The sequence below is a fragment of the Aricia agestis genome, chromosome 12 (genome assembly GCF_905147365.1).
Source record: "Aricia agestis chromosome 12, ilAriAges1.1, whole genome shotgun sequence".
NCBI lineage: Eukaryota > Metazoa > Arthropoda > Insecta > Lepidoptera > Lycaenidae > Aricia > Aricia agestis.
In genome coordinates this window covers 10,394,137-10,416,668 of record NC_056417.1, presented here as the reverse complement: position 1 = coordinate 10,416,668, position 22,532 = coordinate 10,394,137, and the positions used below count along the sequence as shown (strand labels likewise).

At 35.2% G+C, this 22,532-nt stretch overlaps 1 protein-coding gene across 1 annotated transcript in view; it reads left to right on the top strand.

Moving 5' to 3' along the window:
- Positions 1-3,600: 3,600 nt before the first annotated feature.
- The window catches only part of LOC121732319 (putative inorganic phosphate cotransporter), a 28,307-nt gene continuing 9,375 nt past the window's right edge, over positions 3,601-22,532 (top strand). Inside the window, exons 1-6 of the mRNA XM_042122166.1 lie at positions 3,601-3,755; positions 4,056-4,229; positions 8,978-9,177; positions 12,127-12,363; positions 17,166-17,375; positions 18,510-18,677. Of these exons, the coding sequence (XP_041978100.1) occupies positions 4,130-4,229; positions 8,978-9,177; positions 12,127-12,363; positions 17,166-17,375; positions 18,510-18,677 (915 nt within the window). The 5' untranslated portion in view covers positions 3,601-3,755; positions 4,056-4,129. The remainder of the gene's footprint in view (positions 3,756-4,055; positions 4,230-8,977; positions 9,178-12,126; positions 12,364-17,165; positions 17,376-18,509; positions 18,678-22,532) is intronic.

Below are 22,532 nucleotides of genomic sequence, written 5' to 3'. Positions count from 1 at the left end.
TCGTCTACGATGTCTGAATAACAATAATAAGAGGTGCCAGACAAAATAACAAAGACAACTCTATTGTGTTTGTGTCTGAAATATTCAGAACAAATTAATCATTGTTAGGATTTTTGTTTAATATGAAGTTATATTGTAATAATATTTTTGCCATTAATTTGGTTACTCTTTCGGCCCTCTGACTCGGAGATTTTCAATTTTGCTACCCAATTTGTTAAGCTATATTACATTAATTCCATCCGGTGATTCATAAGAGCGACCGCAGACTTACAATTTCAAGTTGGCCAACTAAATCGCATAGTACACCAATAGCTACAGCGACTTAGAGAGCTCGCACATTGCATCCAACTAGATGGTATAAGTGGTACAACTAAATAATTGGACACCGATCGTATAAAAACCGCGATTCCTTTCCGATTACTTACAAATTAAAAAGTTGTCCAATTAAATTGTGAAACTACGCAATTTAGTTGTACTGTAGTCGGACAACTTTAAATTGTTTAATATCTGCGGTGGCCCTTATATTACTCACTGTAGAGGCTCAGCTTGGATTACATACTTTACATAATAATAATTACATACAATGCACGAGTTAAAACACTATAATCTTAAATGTCATAAATAAATATTTATCCATTCATTTTCTTTAACGTGTCAAGGCTTTATTTCTTATGAAGGTGAACTTCTAAAACCATTATTACTTGTATATTTGCATTTTATAAAATGAATTAATTGTATTAAAGTATTCCCAATGATTGGTAGATCAAAAAAAAAGGAGCCATACTGTAGAAAAATATGATTTAGTAATCCAGAATCGATTTGAAACAAATAATTTCAAAACGTCATTACTACTGGTTCCTACCACCACACTGGTTCGGGAACTAACCCGGCGAGAAGAACCGGCGTAAGAAACTCGCACGGCGCTACTATTTACCAAAACACTGGGAAAGATTCATCTTATAGTTATAGGTAATTTTATTTTTAAAACTAATTTAGGTTCAACAAACTACAGTTTGTGCGTTTTATATAAATGACAATAAAATTTACATTCATCAAGGTGCTCTGGAAGATATCATTAGATAAATATTATTATTAAGATAGACAGAAGAAGGTAGAAAAAATATTTATAAATATACTCAAGATAATAAATTAAAACAATTGGATTTCAACAGGTTATTGAGCCACCAGTTAAATATAGTCGTTGTTAATTTGCTACTGGAACAATGTAAACGGGCACTGGAATGAAATTCAGTGAATTCCAGTAGGTACCGGCCATAAAAAGACGAATTTTGAAGCACACATTTTTTATCAATGTATATAAAATATCAATGGGCATACGCTGATGGTTCACATTGGTCGAGATATGGGTTTACCCACTGAAACCCCGGTGCCTCTCCGCTTGGTTGGACAGCCATCGAATCCAAATAACTGCAACAGTTAATCAGCGATGCAACTGACACCTGCACAGGATGTTCAAACACGTTCAGTTTCATCTAAATAGATATACCTGTAGACTAAAATATACCAAATTCCGAGAAAATGGCTGTGACATACGGACGGACAGATAGACAGACACACAAAAATACACACATGACGAATCTATAGGTTAGGTTACACGGTCAGTCTGGCATCAGTTCTGTCCATCAGTCTCTGACGCCAGAATGAGTCGACGCCAGAGAAAGTCCATAATACTCGTAACAAATGGTCAGCGGGGCTAAAATGGTCACATTTAGCAATTCCTCTCAATCAATTTAGTAAATGAATTATTAAAACTGTCAAACTGACAAATGTCAAATCAATACAAAAATACAGAAATGAATTGGAAGCAGAGTTGCATTTTGCGATTTTAGAAAAATGAATCGTATTATGATTCATATCATGATTCTTCAAAGCGGCCATTTTAGCCCCGCAGTCCGTTAAACAAACGGTTACACGATCATTCTCTTATCAGCCTGGATCAGACTGATGGACTGAACTGATGCTATACTGACCGAGTAACCTATGCCTAAGAGTACCATCTTTTGCCATTTGGCTACGGAACCCTCTTCACATTTTGCAGTTGCAACCTGCATGTGGAGGTGTGAAAACCAGACCGACAGCTTTTCCAAATATCTGCGTCAAATCGGCACATCTATGCAGCACACCTATGCAGGTGAACCAACCAGGTATGCCAATGTAAGTACAGGGTTCAAAATATCTACTTTATAATTTATTTATAAAGTACTAAAACCTACTATTAAAAATGCATGCGGTATAACCCTTTAATGCAAAATGAGCTGCAATATCTAGAACCTGTTTAGACAGGTGTTTATGTGATTTTATAAGAGAACACCTGCAGTACCACTTGAAAGCATTCCTTAAGAAGCGAAATTAATAAAATGATAGAGAATAGTGTTACCTTTACATCCTATAATAAGCCATTGCTTTGCTATTACAGTTAGAGTCCTGGAAAAATTAGCGTATGAATTTAATTTGTAACTTAATGCTACGTCCTGCCACTTTAAAGAGTCGAAAATACTTTAACGCGCTAGCAGCGAGATACATTCTTCTAGATAAAAACTATCTTCCTAATAACATGCCCTTTATCGTGATTTAAAGTATCACATACCAAATGTCATTAAAATCGGTTTAGTGGTTTCAGCAAGAAGAGGAAACAGGCAAAGAGACAAAAAAACAGACACAATCTCGAGTTTATAATATTAGTGCAGATTAGTTTGGATGTGATAGGATATTATGATTTCAATGAAAAGGTCATGTCAAATTGTGATTGAATCAGTATGATAATATGTTTTGGCGATACAGCCTTCGCTATATTGTTCTAAGTTAAGCGGATATTGTGTTAGCAAATATTTGTTTAATAAAAACTGATAGATTCTAATTCATCTAGCTGGCTTCGTCATAAGGCCACGAATATTTAAAAAAACATTAAAATGTTAAGTCTCTACTTTTATAAAGATTTCGTGAAAATTTGAGTGATTTGGAAAATTTTAATTACATTTTTCTTCCTTAGTTTTTGCTCCTTAAGATTCGCATGGGCTATGTTTTCAAAAGACCCACGTAAAGTTATGGACCTGGGGGGTGAGCCAAAATCTTTTCGATTTCGCTTCGTTATAGAATCACCGATGAAAATGTATGGAATTGACCTAAGCGTTCGCTAATATGACATGACGTTGACGTTCGACTCTTCTTATGTCAATTCCACACATTTTGACCGGCGATTCTATAACGAAGCGAAAACGAAAAAGTTTCGGCTAAATGGCCTGGTTTTATATTACCCATAAATTGTCTAAGATAAAATATAGATTAACTAGATACTATATCCTTAAATCCGTTGCACCAGTTTATCGCGCGGGAACTGAAAATTTTTTGAGGATAAAATGTATCCTAATATTATGTCCTATATCGGAGCTCAAAGTATCTCCATACCAAATTTCATACAAATCAGTTCAGCGGTTTAGGCTTGAAGAGGTAACAGACAGACGCACTTTTATAATATTGGTATGGATTCCTAGTCGAGTATCAAAATTCATCCATTCTTACATAAGTTTCGTAACGAAATGAGTCAGTATGGTCAAAAGCCTCAAGGGCGACCACTTGTGAACTGCCCAGTGCCCAGCTTCTCTGTGACAATATTCGCCTAACAATTCGCGCGTATGCAGGCTTCATAGACTGATAACAGACGCCGCGGCCGCATAGCTCTTGATACTCGTGTGTTCAGTTCTAGTGTTCAATATGTAAACGTGTTCTGTGACGAGGTAAATAAAATTCGCAACACCAAAGCCGGGGACACGGTAGAGTTTGAAATTTGGATGGAAAATACTAGAGAAATTATCGAAATCAATTTGTTAAACGATAAAACTAACATGTTTATACCACGTGCATGGATCAGATAACAACAAACTATAAATTATTCAATAGTCGATAATGATTTCGCCAGTACAAAATTAAAAATTTAAATGCTCGTACCGTTTTCCAGTTTAATTACAATTACTTACACAAAATAAATAAGTGCTAAATAATGACGCAAAAGCATTTAAACATTTCACAAATTCCAGAAAATTTCGGACGGGAACAGTGAAGACTTGTGATCAAGCTTAAGTTTTTTGTTCGACTCGATTTGTGGTAAAAAATGGCGGATATCAACCAAGCGCAGGCGCACACCTTACTCGGACAGAAGACTGAAGTTCCGAAGAGGAAAGACACAGCACTGACAAGAACACTACGGTCATGTAAGTAGCTGGTAAAGTCAAGGTCTCAAACATGTTATGGTGGAGCAAAAAATGATACAGGTAGTAATTATGAGATGCCGATGAATGGAAAAATTTAGGCAGGAATCTAATTTAGCATTAAAATGTAGATTGTAGAGTATCTCGGAAGATAACATCCACTTACAATAAGAACGTTTGATTTTGCCGCTCTTGATAACCTAATAAATACAGCTGCAGTATCACATACATATTATAGCATTTTGCCATATAAAATATATAGTATATAGGGGGTTTCGGGGGCGATAAATCGATCTATCTAGGAATCATTTTTGGAAAATGTCATTTTATTCGTGTTTTATCGAATACCGAACAAAGCTCGGTCAAATAGCTAGTTAATGAATAATATTTCAATTTTGGAATCCAACAGCTTAATAATATAATATACTTACGAATTTGTTAAATTATCAACTCAGAATCCTTATTTACTGCAATAACAAAAAGATCTACTTGTTATCGGCAATAAATTCAATTGTGACAATATTTTGATTCTGATAAGAGATACTAGACAATTGCAAAATACTTGGATGTTTTGGTATTGATAACTAGTTTTTGAATCTATTTTGATAAAACAAAGCGATGATTTGGTAATAATGATATCTTGGGTGACCATAATAAGTGCAATATAAAATATATTATACGAGCTTTTGCCCGCGGCTTCGCTCGCGTTAAGAAGTATTATTATATACAAACTTTCATCCCCTATTTGAACCCCTTGGGGTTGGAATTTATCAAAATCCTTTCTTAGCGGATGCCTACGTCATAACATCTACCCTGCATGCCAAATTTCAGCCCGATCCGTCCAGTGGTTTGGGCTGTGCGTTGATATCTACAACTGACTGATTGACATAGTGATCTCACTATGCCAATCAGTCAGTCACCTTTGAGTTTTAAATTATAGATTTTATATTGCACTTAAGTTAACGAATGAGGTGCATGGGCGAACGCCTACACGAGCTTTCTAACTTGTGTTGTGGCGTATACTTGTGACAAATTTTATTCTCCTTGAATTATATCAATCAATTTGTATATATTCAATGACTTGATAATATAAAATTACTCTATATTATTCATGTTAACCTTAACACATAGTTTTAAGACGATTGAATTTAAAATAAAATTTTAAGAGAACTTGTATTCACGCGTAACAGTCGTAACCATGTCGTAACATAACCGTCTTTTTTTATTTTTTTTATTATTTGGCTCTAGTGGTTCTAATAAATCCTGTTCCAACTTCCAATATTTCGAAGTAAACGTCAATATTTTCCAGATATAAGTTCTATTCTTAAAAAATATTAGAGCAGTAAGTAATATTTTTTTTAAGAATATCATTAAAAGGTCAAGGCTTCAAGTGCGGTGACAGCTCTTATCACTTATCAGTCTCGGAGTATTGCTATCAATCTTAATTAAGACGTCTTTAATAATTGACCTATTTTAAGATTGGTAAATAAAATGTTTCATTGATGTATAGCTAAAAGTGCAATGGGTGCAAGCAAAGATCCTTGTGGAACTCTAAATTAAAAACTCTTATTTTATGCCTAACCTGCGAAACGAGTAACGAAAATTCATAATTACAGAATTTCCATATTTTAATGGGATTTGCCTCGGTATTTTAATATTTTATAGTATAGTAACTCCATTGAAATATGATACTTATGTTAGAATATTATACTTAGATATAATATTCTAACATAAGTGATAATAATCAAGATTTATTATAACGATAGAGACAACACATAAAAACCTTAGAACACTTTAAGTTACTTGATTAGAAAATCGTGACTGGAGGCAAGGATTAAATTGACGCGGAGCGTATCGCACTTAACAACCAAGACGACGGAACAATAAAAATTATACAACTTACACACGACGTCTCATACAGGAGTGAGCACACTGAGACGGGCCGTGCCGGGGCTCGCCTCCGTACAATTTGTATGGAAGCGGAAATCCGCTGCGCCCGACACAGTGTGCGATATGGCGGCTCTCGACATAGGCGAACGCGTTGGCCAACGCGTCTGCAGACGCGTTGGCCAACGCGTTCGCCTATGTCGAGAGCCGGCAATACGCACATCCGCTTCCATACAAATTGTATGGAGGCGGATTTTTGCGATGAGCCCCGGCACGCTGAGCCCCGGCACGGCCCGTCTCAATGTGCTCACTCCATAACTGGCACAAGTTTATGGAGGAAAAAAGAAGCGTATTTTATTGAAGTTATAGTTATCGTTCGGTTCAACCGTATAACCTGATAATTATTTGCTTAATTTAACTATAAGTAACTAATGACCGCATTTAAAAAGATAAAATGATTAAGTAATAATTTAATCTATCTGTTAAAATCTTCATTAAAAGGTAAAGTCACCTAAAAATGAAGATTTTAATCGAAAATGTATGGAGTTAATTAAAAAACCATTATTCAATTAGACTTAAATATTTTTTTTAATATACAATTCATCCGGATGATATAATAATATACTAAAATATATGCAAAACGATTCATAAACTATTGTAAAATAATATTTATTTATAATTTCATTGAAATATTCATCTACAATTCAGCAACCTGATGCCTTGTTATTTATGACACCAATCTATCTGCTATATGAGAACGAGATAAGTACATAAAATTTGGAAAAATATTCGTTCTTAAATTTTATTTTACGCTTTATGGCTGTTAACTGGTTTCAATCCTGTTGGCTGGTTTATCTATGAAATCTAATTTTAAATCAGGCAGCGTTTAGGCTTCTACTCTAAATGCAATTTGCGTATTCATAATAATTATTATAAAGTATAAATCCGAATAACTTCGCTCTGTTCATACAAATATTTTGTAGAGTTATATAAAATTATAATATAGTGCTTGTACACTCTAGATTTTTTATTTAAATTTTCATTTGAATTGACTAAATACTAAATAGTGCAAATAGAGAATAATTTGTAAGCAAATGCGATGTTTTGTAGATAACTTTAATATGATACAATTATTTTTATAAATAAATGAAAAAAACACGGATCACGTTACACAAAGAATTTTAAATATCAGCTCTTTAGTGAGTTCATTAAACGCAACTTAAGTAGTTTAAAATAGATAAAGAAAGAAATTTAAAAATGTTACCTAACTATAACTTCCTAACCTATATAGGTTAGCAGGCGCTTCACCTTACTTGATTTTTATGTAGAGTCTAATAAATTTTATTTTTTTAATTTTATTTTTTAATTTAAAAATGTTATTTATTATAACTCTTCGAAATTTTTGATTTGTGTTGTTTGAAAAGCAATAAGCATCCGTTGATTCCTATTGCGTTTTCATAAAATATTATTTTTATTAATTAATAATACTTATTATATGAAGCTGATGCCTGCAACTCCGTTGTACCAAAACTCGTTTATCGCTTTAGAACCGTACATTTTTCCGCAACAAAAATTATCCTATGTCCTTTCCCGGGACTTAAAGTATCTGCATAGTAAATTTCATCAAAATCGGTTTAGCAGTTTAAGCGTGAAGAGGTAACGGACAGACAGAAACACTTTCGCTTTTGTTATATTTTAAGGATCATTAGTCATTACCAATATCATGTTTCATTACCAAGGTATAAAGGTTTCGCATTTAGAAATTATAAATACCTTTATTCTCTTCTTTTCCCTTGCAACTTAAAGCAGCGATAGTCTACCTCAAAGTCTTTGAAAGCTTTATCGAGTCCATTTGCCTGAAGCAATTTCGTGTCAGACTTAATGCAAGAGTCAAAAAAGCCCTCAGGGGTGGCTTTGGCTTCTGCTGTACATTTTACAATCTTTTCTATATACATACGGTTTAAAGTTTGTTGGGTATTGTATTGCAGAAAATTATTTATCTTTTCATGTCAGAATCGCTTCTTTTACTCGAATTATAATGACATAAAAATGCATATTATTTAGTTACAGAAATATATTCGGTATATTTCTGTAACTGAATAATAATAAATTGTAAGAAATATTACTACAATAATTATCAACACTAACTATAAGGCCGTATGATAGTGTATCACAACAAAGAAACAAAGTTTACTACCTAACAAACATGAAGCATTACTTATGTACCATTGAAGAAATTGATTCCTAGGCAGTTGACAGACGTACGTCATTTGGTCGGATTATGTCAATTCAATACGAGCGATAATCTGTCGACTGGATTTTACATAACGTGACCAAATTACGTAGGGCCGCCATCTGTCTATGAATCAACTTCTCTGATAGTACATACTACTGTAGATAATTTCTGCAATGTTAAAAGTTGTGTTACAAAGGACTTGTGGTAGACCTAGCGGAATAGAGATACAAAGGCCTGAGTAAGCGAGAAGTCACTATCAGTAACACTGCGTGGTACAAAGAGACGTGTGACAGCAGAACTCTTTTTTTGACAACCAGTCGGCACTTATCGGCACGTTGACAATTAAATGTCATAGAATCCATGTTCAATCATGCTTGTGTAAGTGTATACGTACACATATTTTTATACACAGATCTAAACCAATTTCAGTTTCGTTTGACAGCTCGATATTGTTGCTCTATTCCACGCGGTATGTTAACTTTATGGGTAGACCACTACAATCCAATCAGTTTTCCATCGCTCTGTATCTTACCTACGTTAACAGAATATAGTGATAGGCTGATGATGATGTGTCTCGTTAGGGCAAGAAGGCAATAGCTCATCGAGATAATCTAACCGTGTGTTTCAGGCTGCGTTATCCCTCAACGATATATCTTAGGTGTGATGGGTCTGCTGGGCGTGTGCAACGCATACACAATGAGGGTGTGCCTGAACCTGGCGATCACACAGATGGTGAACCACACGAGTGCTGCTGGCAAACACTTTGACCCAGACGCTTGTCCGAGCGACGATGTTGGTGGCAATGGAACAACGGTTGCTCCGAGACCGGTAAGTTTTTGATTGATTGATAAGGGTCACTTCACATTGCAATGTGACGCAGTGATGCGATGCGTACATTTTTAAAAGACCCATTATAAACATAAAAATATCCGAGCTATAATATTATCTCCTTATAATAAGTAGTTAATGGGGATGAGTAATTTTTAAAACACAATAATTTGTCCTTAAATAGAATGTGGCTTTGTGGTCATAACAATGTATTTGATTGTTTAGTAAATTATTAATAAAAAACAGTGTTGTTAAAGAAAAACTCTTACTACATTGGCAAAATACAAGAATAAAAAAATGAGTTACGCGTTAGACACTTTATTAAACAAAGAAGCTACATTTTTAATACTATTTAATTACAAAATAAATGTGGTTCAAAATAATGTTATGTATTATGATGGACTTGACTTGGTTACCAGCGGACCTAAAATGGTCTCATTTTCAAATCAATTCAGAAAATGAATTGTAAAAACTGTCAAACTGACGAATGTCAAATTAGTACGAATTACTGAACATGAATTGCAAGCAAAGTGACCATTTTGCGATTTTTAAAAATTGAATCATATTATGATTCATAATATGATTCTTCAAAGCAAACATTTTAGCCCCAGAGTACACTATTACAATATTATTTGCAACTTAAATCATCGTTAAATCGAAATGGTTGTCGATTGTAAAACATGAAATTTAAGAGGGAACGCGGGTGCAGTAGAATTAAAACGAAGAAACTATAATTGCCATCACGATTCATCCTGCGCCGGCACGTGTATTGTGATAGAGGCAGATACAGACTACAGTAAATCGAGGTAACGTGGTCCTCTGATCCCTCCTTCAAAATAGAGCCTATCTAATTATTATTTTAATAAATATCTTCAGGAAGAGTGAGCCTATACCTCTACGTTTTTATTTTATCTTAAAGATTTTTCAAATTTGTTTTACGGTCGGGTCGGGTTGGATCGGACTGGCGGGGTACGGGGCATTCCTTTTTTGCGATTTTTGAAGGGTCATATTTTTCATATTTTTATTTATTTAACTCTTTATTGTACACAAGAAAAACATAAACATACAATTAACATGGAAAGACGACACAAAGGAACTGCTTATTTCTAAAATAAATCTCTTACAGCAGCCCTACGAAGAGATACAGTGTAAAAGATAGCAGATAGGACGTGCACAATCAATAGTTATTAACTAATTAGACTAAATAAATTATAAATACTTACAACAAAATCAAACTAATTATTTATACTAAAACTCTATAAAACCTTTATGAAATCAATAAATAATAATATGTTTATAATATATAAATACTATATGTACACATAATAACACAGATTACAGTGATTGAGAATGCAGGTAATGTTCTTTCAATCGTCTTTTAAACACAGCGATAGTCGGACTGTCACGAAGAGTGTGGGGAAGAGAGTTCCATAATCTGACTGCGTGCATGGTAAAGGAGTAGGAGTAGAAATTGGAACGATGGGATGGGAGAGAGAGGTTTGTTCTGACACTGGATCTACACGGGATGTCAGGAGGGCGGGAAAAGTTGAATCTATCGAGCAGATAGGATGGAGAGAGGGGATTATACAAGATATTATAAAGTAAACAGAGGATATGGGAGTTGCAACGGAGACGGATAGGAAGCCACTTGAGCCTCAATCTGAAGGCTGATACGTGATCGAATTTTTTAAGCCCAAAGACATAACGGATACAGAGATTCTGTAAACGTTCAAGCTTCGTTAACAGCTCCTCAGTGATGTCCAAGTAGCAGGAATCGGCATAGTCTAGGATAGGAAAAATTAGGGTCTGGACGAGAAGGATTTTAGTTTTTATAGGCAAAAAATTTTGGAGGCACTTCAACTTGTGTAACGAATAGTACACCTTTTTACTAACTTCATTCACATGACTAATCCAGGAAAGGTTATTGTCTAAAATAAGGCCTAGATTTTTGGCAGTGTCGGTGAAAGGAATGATGGTGCCATCAAATACTATACTAGGTATATCACGTTCACTTACACGCTGAATCGAGTATTTACTGCCTATGATCATGGCCTGTGACTTACCTGGATTAACCATCAGACCAAATGACTTAGCCCATTCAGCTATTCGATTGAGATCAGTATTAATTTCTGCAATTGCAGAAATAATGTCCTCAATGAGTGAATGACGGTAAATTTGTAAGTCGTCAGCGAAGAGATGGAAATTGGATGCAATTAATTTGGAAACAGTATTTATAAAAATAGAAAATAAAAGGGGAGAAAGAACGCCACCCTGGGGAATTTTTATTAGTAAATTAATATTAATATTTTATTAGTAAATTTAGAAAAAATCGAACGTAGAGGCATAGCTTTAACTGATCCCAATATTGTATAAAAAATAATTTATCTAGACGCATTGTCAAGGCAGTAAATTGGGGAATACGTTAGTATGGAAAAACATAACATAATATAAACCCTCTCAAGAGGGTACGCTAACACTGTTCTACTGCACCCGCGTTCCCTCTTAAGAGGCTCATAGAATATAACGAAACGAATATTATGAATGTAATAATTTATTGTTTTTAAGTTTAAAATAGATTTGCTAGAAGCTAGTATCGCATCTTAGTATTCTGATTCATTCATGACCTTATTTGTGCTGTATGAGCATTGAATTAGGTATTTTAAATAAATGTTGTAAAATATTAGCTTGTATTATGTTTTATGTAGTATATTATGTTTAAAAAATGTTATAGTTGGTGCAAAAAAATGTTAGGTAACAACAGCGATTATAATTGAGTATATAATTTGTTTGGGATATAATTATTTGGTCAAATAAAAGCCTTGTTATTTTCTTTCATAAATGAATTTCTTTCATAAAAGTAAGATTGTGAACATCAATTTCATTTATTTATGTACAGCTGCACGTGTTTCGTACTTGGAATTTAATTTATAATAGCATTTTTTTTTTCAGTACGCAACATTCGACTGGGACGAAAAAACGCAAGGTCTAATTCTGAGTGGTTTCTACTACGGGTACGCTGCTACCCAGGTCCCAGGTGGCTACTTCGCCGAGAAGTTGGGAGGCAAGTGGACCCTGGGTATTGGGCTACTCAGCACGGCTCTCTTCACCTTCCTTACACCTATAGTCATTAGAGTAGGAGGAGCTACGTGGCTTTTCATCCTCCGAGTTCTGCAGGGGATGGGAGAGGTAATGATGGACATGAAAAGCTTTGCATACATTTGTAGTAAATTAAATGGATTTTACCTAGCTTAGCGTAGACTGGCCACAGGTTAAACAAGTTATACTTGCCAAAAAATGATAAAATTCCAATATAATACTAGATGACAACTGAAATCCGTTGCGCCAAACCGTATATCTTTCCTTTCACAGGACTCAAAGTATCTCCATACCAAAGGGGTTTGGGTAATATTGGCGTCATTTTCAAATCTCGCGGCCACTCACCAAACCAGCATATTATGAAAGAACATATCAAGGGGAGTAAACTTTATTATGGGAGGCATATAGCTAAACTATATCGGAGCTGAGATATTAGGCATTTTAACTTCGTATTTTCAACTAAACGTAAATTCAATCATAACATGAATATTCAGGAAAATACAAAAAAAACGTCATTATTTATTAGCTTTTAGCCTTCCTCGATAAATAGGCTATCCTAATTTTTCAAATCGAACAAGCAGTTCCAGAGATTAGCACTTTCAAACACACAAACACTTCAGCTTCATAATATTATCACTTAGTGATAATACTTTAGGGTAATATTATTACCCTAAAGTATTATCACTTAGTTTTGCTATACAGGGTATAACAAAACTAAGTGATAATACTTTAGGGTGTGTACTGTGTATGAGTCTCGCGTGTATAGAGTTTACTGTAGAAGTAGTAGAGCTGAAAGAGAACATTTTTTTTTTCACTTTTGTAAGGGGAAACTCTTTACTCCAGGGCGCTTGCCCATTCAAATTACAAAAAAATATGTTGGTCTTTTAGCACAGTGCCTTTCACAGTGAACTCTATACAAGGGACACATCTGGCCCCGCCAAGATGAAATGCAATGCATGTCCATCTGTCTGTCCGTCTGCAAATCCATATTTTTTTCGAATTTCTTAAAGAGGTCCGCTTTGTTTTTTTTTTATATTTTTTGTGTAAGTAAATAGTTAATATTCTATAAAATATTCCTGCAGCTGTACTTCTATATCTATATCTATACATATTATAAAACAAAGTCGCTTTTTTCCCTCATGTCCCTTTGTTCCCTTTAATCTTTAAAACTACGCAACGGATTTTGATGATTCTTTCAGTGTTAGATAGCCCATTTATTGTGGAAGGCTATAGGCTATATTTTATCACGCTAAGACTAATAGGAGAATGTAGAAAAAACGGGGGAAATTATTTGAAAGGGCTAATCTCGCGAACTACTGGAGCAATTTTTATGTTATTTGGCACAGATAAGAAGTAGGCCACGTAAAGGATCATAATTATAATAGGCTATCGATTTTAATAATTTTTTCAGTGGCTATATATTTTATGCCCGTGCGACGCCGGGGCGGGTCGCTAGTCTATAATAAGCCGGGAAGTAGATTAAAAGCAATACTGAAAATTCTGCCGAAAGGTGGCGTCGTCGTCGTGCTGCACTATGGCCAAAATTCGCTAAATAGTAGAAATAATCGACATAATATTATGGGAACAACACCCTAGAGTCATTTTACCCACAACACATTAATACACAAGAACAATAATTATTTTAATTTTAATTGCCTACTTTGCATCCGACCCTTTGAAAACCACTGTCTAATGAAATATAGTCTCAAGTCTGGCTATATTTTAGTCGGACGAGAGTTAAACCAAGTGTGAAAATATATGTATGAAAAATTATTCATTTATTTGACGCGGAAGTCGTGGGCAATAGCTAGTGAGAAATGTATATCCAACACATTAATATACCCTTTCTACACCTGTTTGTTAAGGATAGCACCATAAAGTAACGTTAATTACTATTGATTTAGTGAACATAAGGCGCAAAAATAAATATGCTAAAATAATCGTAGCTCAGCTCCAATATTACTTAAAACATTTTTAATTACTAATATATGTTTCTCTAATGTTGTGCTACAAAATAGTAATGGTTTTATCCCTGGCCGCTGGAAAAAAAAAATGACGCCACAGGTTCCTACAAAGTTACCCAATGCCTTTTCAGCAAAATCGGTTCAACGGTTTGGGCGTGAAGCAGAAACAAATAGACAGACATACATACGCACTTTTGCATTTATAATATTAGTTTGGATAGGAAGATAGATAACTCTAAAGCTTATAAAAATCGATTCCAAGCATGTTATCAATTATCATTTACACGGTCTACAATTTTTACCAAAGATTTTGTGTCAGAATAATTACTATAATAATAAAAAACATTCTAATGGGTTGTCTAGTCATAGCGGTTTTCTGGAATTTGTATAATAAAAAAGTGCCAACGTGATGTTTGCGTTGTGGTCGCTTGTGGGCCGTTTGCACCGAACCTCAATTTGACAATAATTAACGTTGGTGTAGACATTTTCATGATTATTCGTTGTTAAAAATATTATTACAACGTCAGCAGCTCTTCCTCGTTGTGACCCGTCCCTAGCTTAATTAAGCTCGCTGTCATTAATCAAGATTAAATTTTGGAAGTGTAAAATTCATGGTGTAATTTCCATGCAACCCGCTTTTGAAAATTTCGAACAAAGAGAGCCGAATAAAACTCATTTAATAAAGGTTCATAATATGGTAAAGGTATTTCAAGTTTTTTTTACGGAATTTATCTATTTACTATTTTGTCTTTGATTAGCATACGTTGTTTTATGTGTTAACAACGTCTGTAGACAAACGCCTAACAAAAAATCTCCGGAACCATTGGCTGTGTATAAACTATACTATAATTATATTATAGGCCTCTTGGATATCTCTAGTGGCGCGGCGAGTGGCAGATTCAGGCAACACGTGGGTGTCAGAGTGCGATCAGCTGTGAAATACGGTTTACTAGTTAAAAATGAAAACACGTTGAAAAGTGCTCTGAATAAGGAAAATATGGGCGGTACGAGGTACTGTTGTGTTGTAGGGTGCAAAAATTCCCAATCTCGGATTCGTGACTTAACGTTTTATTCGTTTCTGAGACGGAATTGGGAAACGTATCGAAATCAACATGCCGATTATTAATCATCTAAATCTCGCATGAATATTTCTAAAATATCACGTGCAAGTTATTTTTAATACCATTGTTTTATCTATAATAATATATTGTAATTGAAAAAACGATATAAATAAAATTATTGTCGGTTCAATATTTATTACTAATTCCTTCAATATTCACTTTCGCATTTATAATATTATCATACTAATATACTAATTACTGATATTACTAAATTAGTAATATCAGTAATTAGTATATTAGTATAATAATATTATAAGTGCGAAAGTGTGTCTGTCTGTTACCTCTTAATGCCTAAACTGCTGAACAGATTTTGCTGAAATTTGGCATGGATAACTCCATAATATATTCGTAAGAGTCCCGAAAAAGGACATAGACAGTGGCGTAACTATAAGATCCGGGGCCCGTGGCAAATTGATGGGGCTCTATCAGTAAAAATCGTCACGTTCATAATAAACAATATTATATGTACTTAAAATTTTTTGCCCATTTGGGTCGGGGGCCCGTGGCATTTTGCCAGCCCTATATTTACGCCACTGGACATAGGATACTTTTTGTCTCGGGAAAATGTACGGTTCCCGAATCCCGCGCGGTTACTCCGTTGTGCAAGAGTTATGGCACAACGGAGTTGCGGGCGTCATCTTGTAAATTTATTATATTACATATTAATCATAAAAATCAAAGAAAATTTCTTTGATAATGAAATACATCTGCATTTTCCATTTTTATTTTGCATGTATGGTTGAAAAGTTGCTGAAAATATATTTGTTTAGATTATTCAATACATAGCTCCACTTTCACGTCGTACAGTCGATTACCTACTCTGGTCTGTGGTATTACTTTTACACGGATGATTCGTTCTCCATCATCATGGATTTCGAAAACTTCATGAACATGATTGCTTTGGAATTAGTTTGTGCTCTATAATTTTTAATTAGGTAAACAACCTGTTTATAGTAATAAGTAATAACTAAGAAGATAATCTTACAAATAAATAAATACAAAGTAAAAAATCATATTCAATGAATTTGAAAGAATATTTCATGATCGTGTATATTTAAGTAAATATAGCTTTCGATAAGTACTGATTTTCCGCGGAAAAAGTCTGCGGAAATATTATGAAGTCCACAATCAATAATAATTTGGCTCATTACTTTTTATTGTGCTAAATATATAAACAATTACCAAAAAAGTGCAGTGACTTGTATGAGAATCATATGAGAAAAGCGCCCGTGAGTTTCCGCCGTCAACCGACCCGCGGCGTTGCCGTAGGTTAGCAACGATATCCAAGAGGCCTATACTAGCTGTCCCGGCAAACATTTCTTTGCCATAATAAAGTATTTCGCCCGTATTATTTTATTGAAGTGACTAAATAAGTATGTCACCATGGCAACGTCCATCGCTATCCCGTCGCACAAACAATGGTCGCCATCAGTCTAGAGTTGTAATAATTAACTTTTATTTATTCAACAAATGCACTTATCAATATAAAAAGTACCCAGTAGCCGATTCTCAGACCCATTGAATATGCATAATATAAAATTTGGTTAAAATCAGTAAAGCCGTTTCGGAGGAGTACGGTGACTAACATTGTGACACGAGAATTTTATATAATACAAGATTTACAGACTATCAGAGAAATTGATTCATATGAAATTTTGTTTGGTTATTTCGAGTCCAGCTGGTTAATCAACACTAAAATTTTGAAATTTACAGTGGCCGTACGAGTATGACTCAATTTGTTTTATGATACTGTACCAGTAAAAATTACCAGTTAAAAACAGTAAATTTTTTTTTTTATTATTTTCAGGGTCCAACTATGCCTGCACTCATGATCATGTTAGCAAGATGGGTGCCACCCCACGAAAGATCCTTCCAAGGGGCTCTTGTTTTCGGAGGAGCACAGATTGGCAACATCTTCGGTTCCTTCATGTCTGGTATCTTGCTATCTGATGGTAGAGACTGGGCATACGTATTCTATTTCTTCGGTGGATTCGGAATTCTGTGGTTTGTTCTGTGGGTGAGTATCTATTACAACAATTGACGCAATTATTATAATTTTCTCTCTTTAAAAATAAGGCTATCTGTTTAAATGTATTGGTTTGTGACTACTTAGCATTGGCAGAAATGGGCTGGCTCAAAACGATGCCACGGCCCATGATATCACAAAAAGAGCGAAAAATCACTTACAAGAATTAAAAGGTAATTTGTGTGTCTCATAAGTTCTAGTCAAAATGTAGGTTCCTGATCAGTATGTAATTTATTTGCATCGATCTAAATAAGTCAGCATACATTTACTCACAGCTGTTCGCTATTCTACTCAGGGCATTAACCTAGGGCCACCCACATATTCTAGCTCCAAATTAGGTAGGCGGTAGGCCATTAATTTGCCATATACCATCAGAAAAGTTGATTCATAGGCATAATATGGTGGACAGGCTGCGTGATTTGATCGCGTTATGTCAAACCCAGACGTCAGATCACACTGCCTCACACTGCCTGCTAATGCTAAAATTATCACCTCCGTGGTCTAATGGTACAGAGCGCGGCTCTTGACTCGGAGGTCGTAAGTTCGATTCCCGCGTTGGAAACATGTTATTTCCAAGTTTGGTTAGGACAATGCAGGCTGATCACCTGATTGTCTGACAAGTAAGATGATTCATGCGTCGGATGAGCATGTAAAAAGTCGGTCCTGCGCCTGATCTCTCGCCGGTCGTGTCGGTCTTCCGTCCCACTGGGTTATGAGAGTAAAGGAATAGAGAGTGCTCTTGTGTACTGCGCACACACTTGGGCGCTATAAAATTACTCCTGCGTAGCTGGCCTGGTTTCAATGAAACCGGCCACCGTCACCGAAACCGGTGTGGGAGCTATTATAATGCTAAAATTGAATTTACATAAGCCGGCCATATGACGTAGGTCCGTCAACTGTCTAGGAATCACTTTCTCTGATGGTACATTGATTATGGCCAAACCAAAATTGCTTGGGTACACCATATTGTAGTCAAAACAAACTTCTTGGGCACACTACAAATCGCTCACACACATATACAATCCAAAATTGCTTGAGTATACTATGAAAAACTCCAGCCAAACCTACTATGAAAAAAATTTCTTGGGTACACTATACTCATAGCAAAACCAAATTTTGTTCCAGAGTCTCCTCTGCTACAGCACACCGAACACCCACCCGTATATTTCCAAAAAGGAGCTGGCGTATTTGAACAAGAACGTCACAACAGCTGAAGGCTCGACCAAGAAGGATCCTGTGCCGTGGAAGGCTTTGCTGCGGTCAGCGCCTGTGTGGGCATTGGTGTGGGCAGCGGTAAGTTATTGAAGTGATTCTTTAGCGGCGTTATGCGCTTTTTCGGGATGTGATAAAATGTAAAAGCACGCGTCTGAAACTTTGTTGAAAATTCGTAAGACGGAGAGAGAGTACATTATATTAATTGTCCTTTTCTCTTTCTACCACGCGACGAAAATGTATCCCTAGAAGGCTGTTTCCTTTTCCTAGAGTGCAATCCGTTAAGAGGAAGACTAACGCAAAAATCAAACATCGTCCTTCTCTCTTCGCACTTACGCCCGTCTTTCACATGCCAGATGAAAAAGGACGACGCGGATTCATCGCCAAATTAGTTTTTTCTCAATAACTCGATAAATAATAGATAAGTCAGTTTCTCAATGATAGAATTTTATACAATATGTTAAAATATTAACTTAGTTTAATGCACGGTTATGGCAATATTATATGAAAAATTCGTGAAAATTGGATGCAGGTTTGTGATTTTTTTCAATCGACAAAATTTTAAGATATGGTGTTTTCGCTAGGTTGGATCCTCGAAAATATAATGTTTTATCTATGTTTAGAAAATGAAACAATTCGGGACTTATTTTCATGTTTAAAAATGAATTATAATTATAAAAATTTAGGGTTAGTCGCCCCCTTAATATTTGATTCTTTTGTTTGCTTCTTTGATTGATCTGATTGTAGTGGTAAATGGGTAAAGTTCTGGAAATTATCCGCGAGTACCCGATTACATGAATAAGAAGTACAAATCAACTATTAGGGTTCCTATCCTCTGATTAAGTTCGTCGCGGGTCTCAAGACAGCTTTAGCAATAGTTTAGCATGTCCCCTGCGCTCCCTGAGATCGTATCAATGGGTTTTCGTGGTTGGATACCGCTGTCGATCATGGCGACACAGGAGATACAGTATGGGAATGTGGGCTGGGCAATAGCCCATTAAAAAAAAAACTATTCTGGTTTTATGAGTAGTGTCAATAAATGGGCATGGAATAAAACACCTCAAAATAGAACACAATCAAAATACACTTAACAGTACACCCTCAATCTTCAGGGTGAATCCTGATCATTAAAGTTTCGATTTCCCTACAGTCCATGTTAATTTGGAAAATGTATGCGGCGATAATACCCAATTTGCATTGTTTCAATTTTCGACGCGCCGTGAATGCTAATTATTGGCCCGTATAAAAACTATCGCCCTTATTTAAGCGTTTGGATATAACAATTTATATGAAGGTGGAATGAAAGCATAGAAATGCTCGTTTTTCTAAAACTGGGTCTACATATTTTGTTGTACCTTATCGTTTCACGATCGTATCCTTGAAAATGCGCGTCCGTACTTGGCGTATTTAATCTAATATAATGCTCATGGGAAAACAGCATAGTTAATTCAAACCGTAATTGTTGCTTCACTTGTTCTTCGAGCGAAATATGTCAGGTAGTCATGCAAATACCTTTATTATAAATATAAAAACTGAATTATTATTCGAAAAGCATCCAATTTCAAGTACGGCGCACACGTGATTATTTTCGACACAGCTCTATATTTTGTTGAATCAATATTATACAATAGATAATTATGATTAAACGATACAAAAGAATATCATAATATAAATACACCTGCATAACTTGCCTTATTGACTTAGAACATTGCTGTATCACCTTGTTTGTTACATTTTGCAAAATTATAAACAACTTATCGAATTTTCAGACTCAGTTTTAAAACAAACCTAAGAAAAAACGTTTAGGAAGAGTTTGGCGATATTCCCTGCGACACGAGAATTTTATATATTCAGACATGTCACACATTAAAAAGGGCTCAGAATGTCCAGTTGGACTGCTGTCTCCTACTTTTGACTTCCGTGTCAATATGTATTGTGTAATAATTAATTTTTCCACCCGTGGGTACCTATAGTGTGAATAGCTTTATATTTATCTAGTAGATAGCTTTCCCTGAACAACTGGGCCAAAGTTGTAACTAGACAGGGCTGTGTCTTATCTCTATATAATATTATCATTCCTTCGGATAAGTAAGGGGTTAATAGTAGGTTCCTAAGTTCCTGAATAAAGTTGATTTGTGCGTATTACATCAAATACCACTTTGTTACTAATAGAAAATAAGATACTTTTTTATATTTGGACGTGGTTGCTTAATTGTAAAAATTCATTTGATTTAAGTTAATTAATCATTTACAGTAATAAGCATTATTCTAATTATTAATCCCCAGTTACCAAATTCGACAATACAATATTTCCTATCAAAAATCGGCATCAAAGGCAATAAAATAGCTCTTGGTGTAGTCTACTGTCTTTCTTGTTCGAATTATTACTCACAACTTAAGCCTGTTTTGCAAGTTTTGGGTTCGGAATATACACATCACATTGTCATGGGTGAAGTCACCCATGACAATATGATGTGTATGTCGCAGCCAACTGGTTTAAATAGCCGTTCAATCAAACAGCTAGCCGTTTGACGACTGAACAACGCTATTCAATCACATGTCTAGCTTTTTAATTGAATATTTAAATCGCTCAAAACGTTCAACACTACAGCTGATTAAAAAGCCGCCGTGTGATTGAATTAGTTCAGCGCCTACCACCGCGACGCTAGTTGCGTTTTGTTTACAATATGGCGTCAACTAACCGGTGTTTTGTCGTTGTATTAAGACATTTTTCGTAAATTTTATACGTTACAAATATAAAGTATTATTGAAGAGACAGAAATTATGGGGGCACATATGAGTGAAGCAAACTAATATTCGAAGAGAAATTACGTGATTATGAAATGCATTTCCAAGGTGTTTATTGCAATTATTCTGTTCAAAATGAGTTAGAATACAAATAATCTGCTTGTTATAATTACGCTTGTGTAATAATAGCACTAAACTAATGGTCACCTTAGTTAATTTACCATTTAACCAGTTGACTAAGCGTCGTCTAGCTGTAGTGTTGAACGTTGCAGTCAACAAGTCGGCTAAACGACGTATAGCCGTGTGATTGAATGGCGTTGTTCTGTCAAAGGGCTAGCTGTTTGATTAAATGGCTTTTTCAACCAGTCGACTGTGACATGTATATTCCGAATCACCAATCTATTAGGTCATTCCTCCTTGCGTACGTCTAAACTTACACAAATAGTTCATTTTTTACCGCTCTCTCACACACACCACAACATCAATGGTAATACCTGAGGGCCTAGACAAGTGGCAAGCGATTATCATAAACGCCAATAAAATGTATGAAATTTGACATATTATTTAGTATTCGCTAGCGAAGCGATGACTTATGTCAAATCGCATACATTTTGTTGGCGTTTATGATAATCGCTTGCCACATGTCTACTATGGCTGGCTAGATTTAATTCTTACATCTAATTCCGCTCCGATCCGATCCCATGGCCAAATCCCTGCTCCTGGTTTTTCCCACCATGACCTTATATAATATTTCCTACAACCGTACATTTTATCAGATATAAAACCATCCTTTGTCCTTTCTCGGCCCCCAACAATCTACAATCTACATGGCAAATTTGAGCTCGCTTCAGCAGTTTGAGCGTGACGAGGTAACAGACAGACAGATACTTTCCCATTTTAAATAGTAGCGACTCTATTTCGCAGATCCTTCGTTGCGCACGTTCCCTATTTAACTTAAGCGTTGACAACCCTAACTCCTAGAAATATATTGCAGCCATAACTCGTGCCATACTAATGTCAGAAGGCAAACTGAACCGAACTTTTCACGTGCACTTGAAGTTTTAAGGTCTTTGTTTTAATCTAAACTTGTTTGAATAAAAACTGTGTTCTTATAAAATGCCATTTATGAGTACATTTCTTTATTACTTTTATAATGATTTCAAGGCGCTTAAAACTAAAAAATATGTA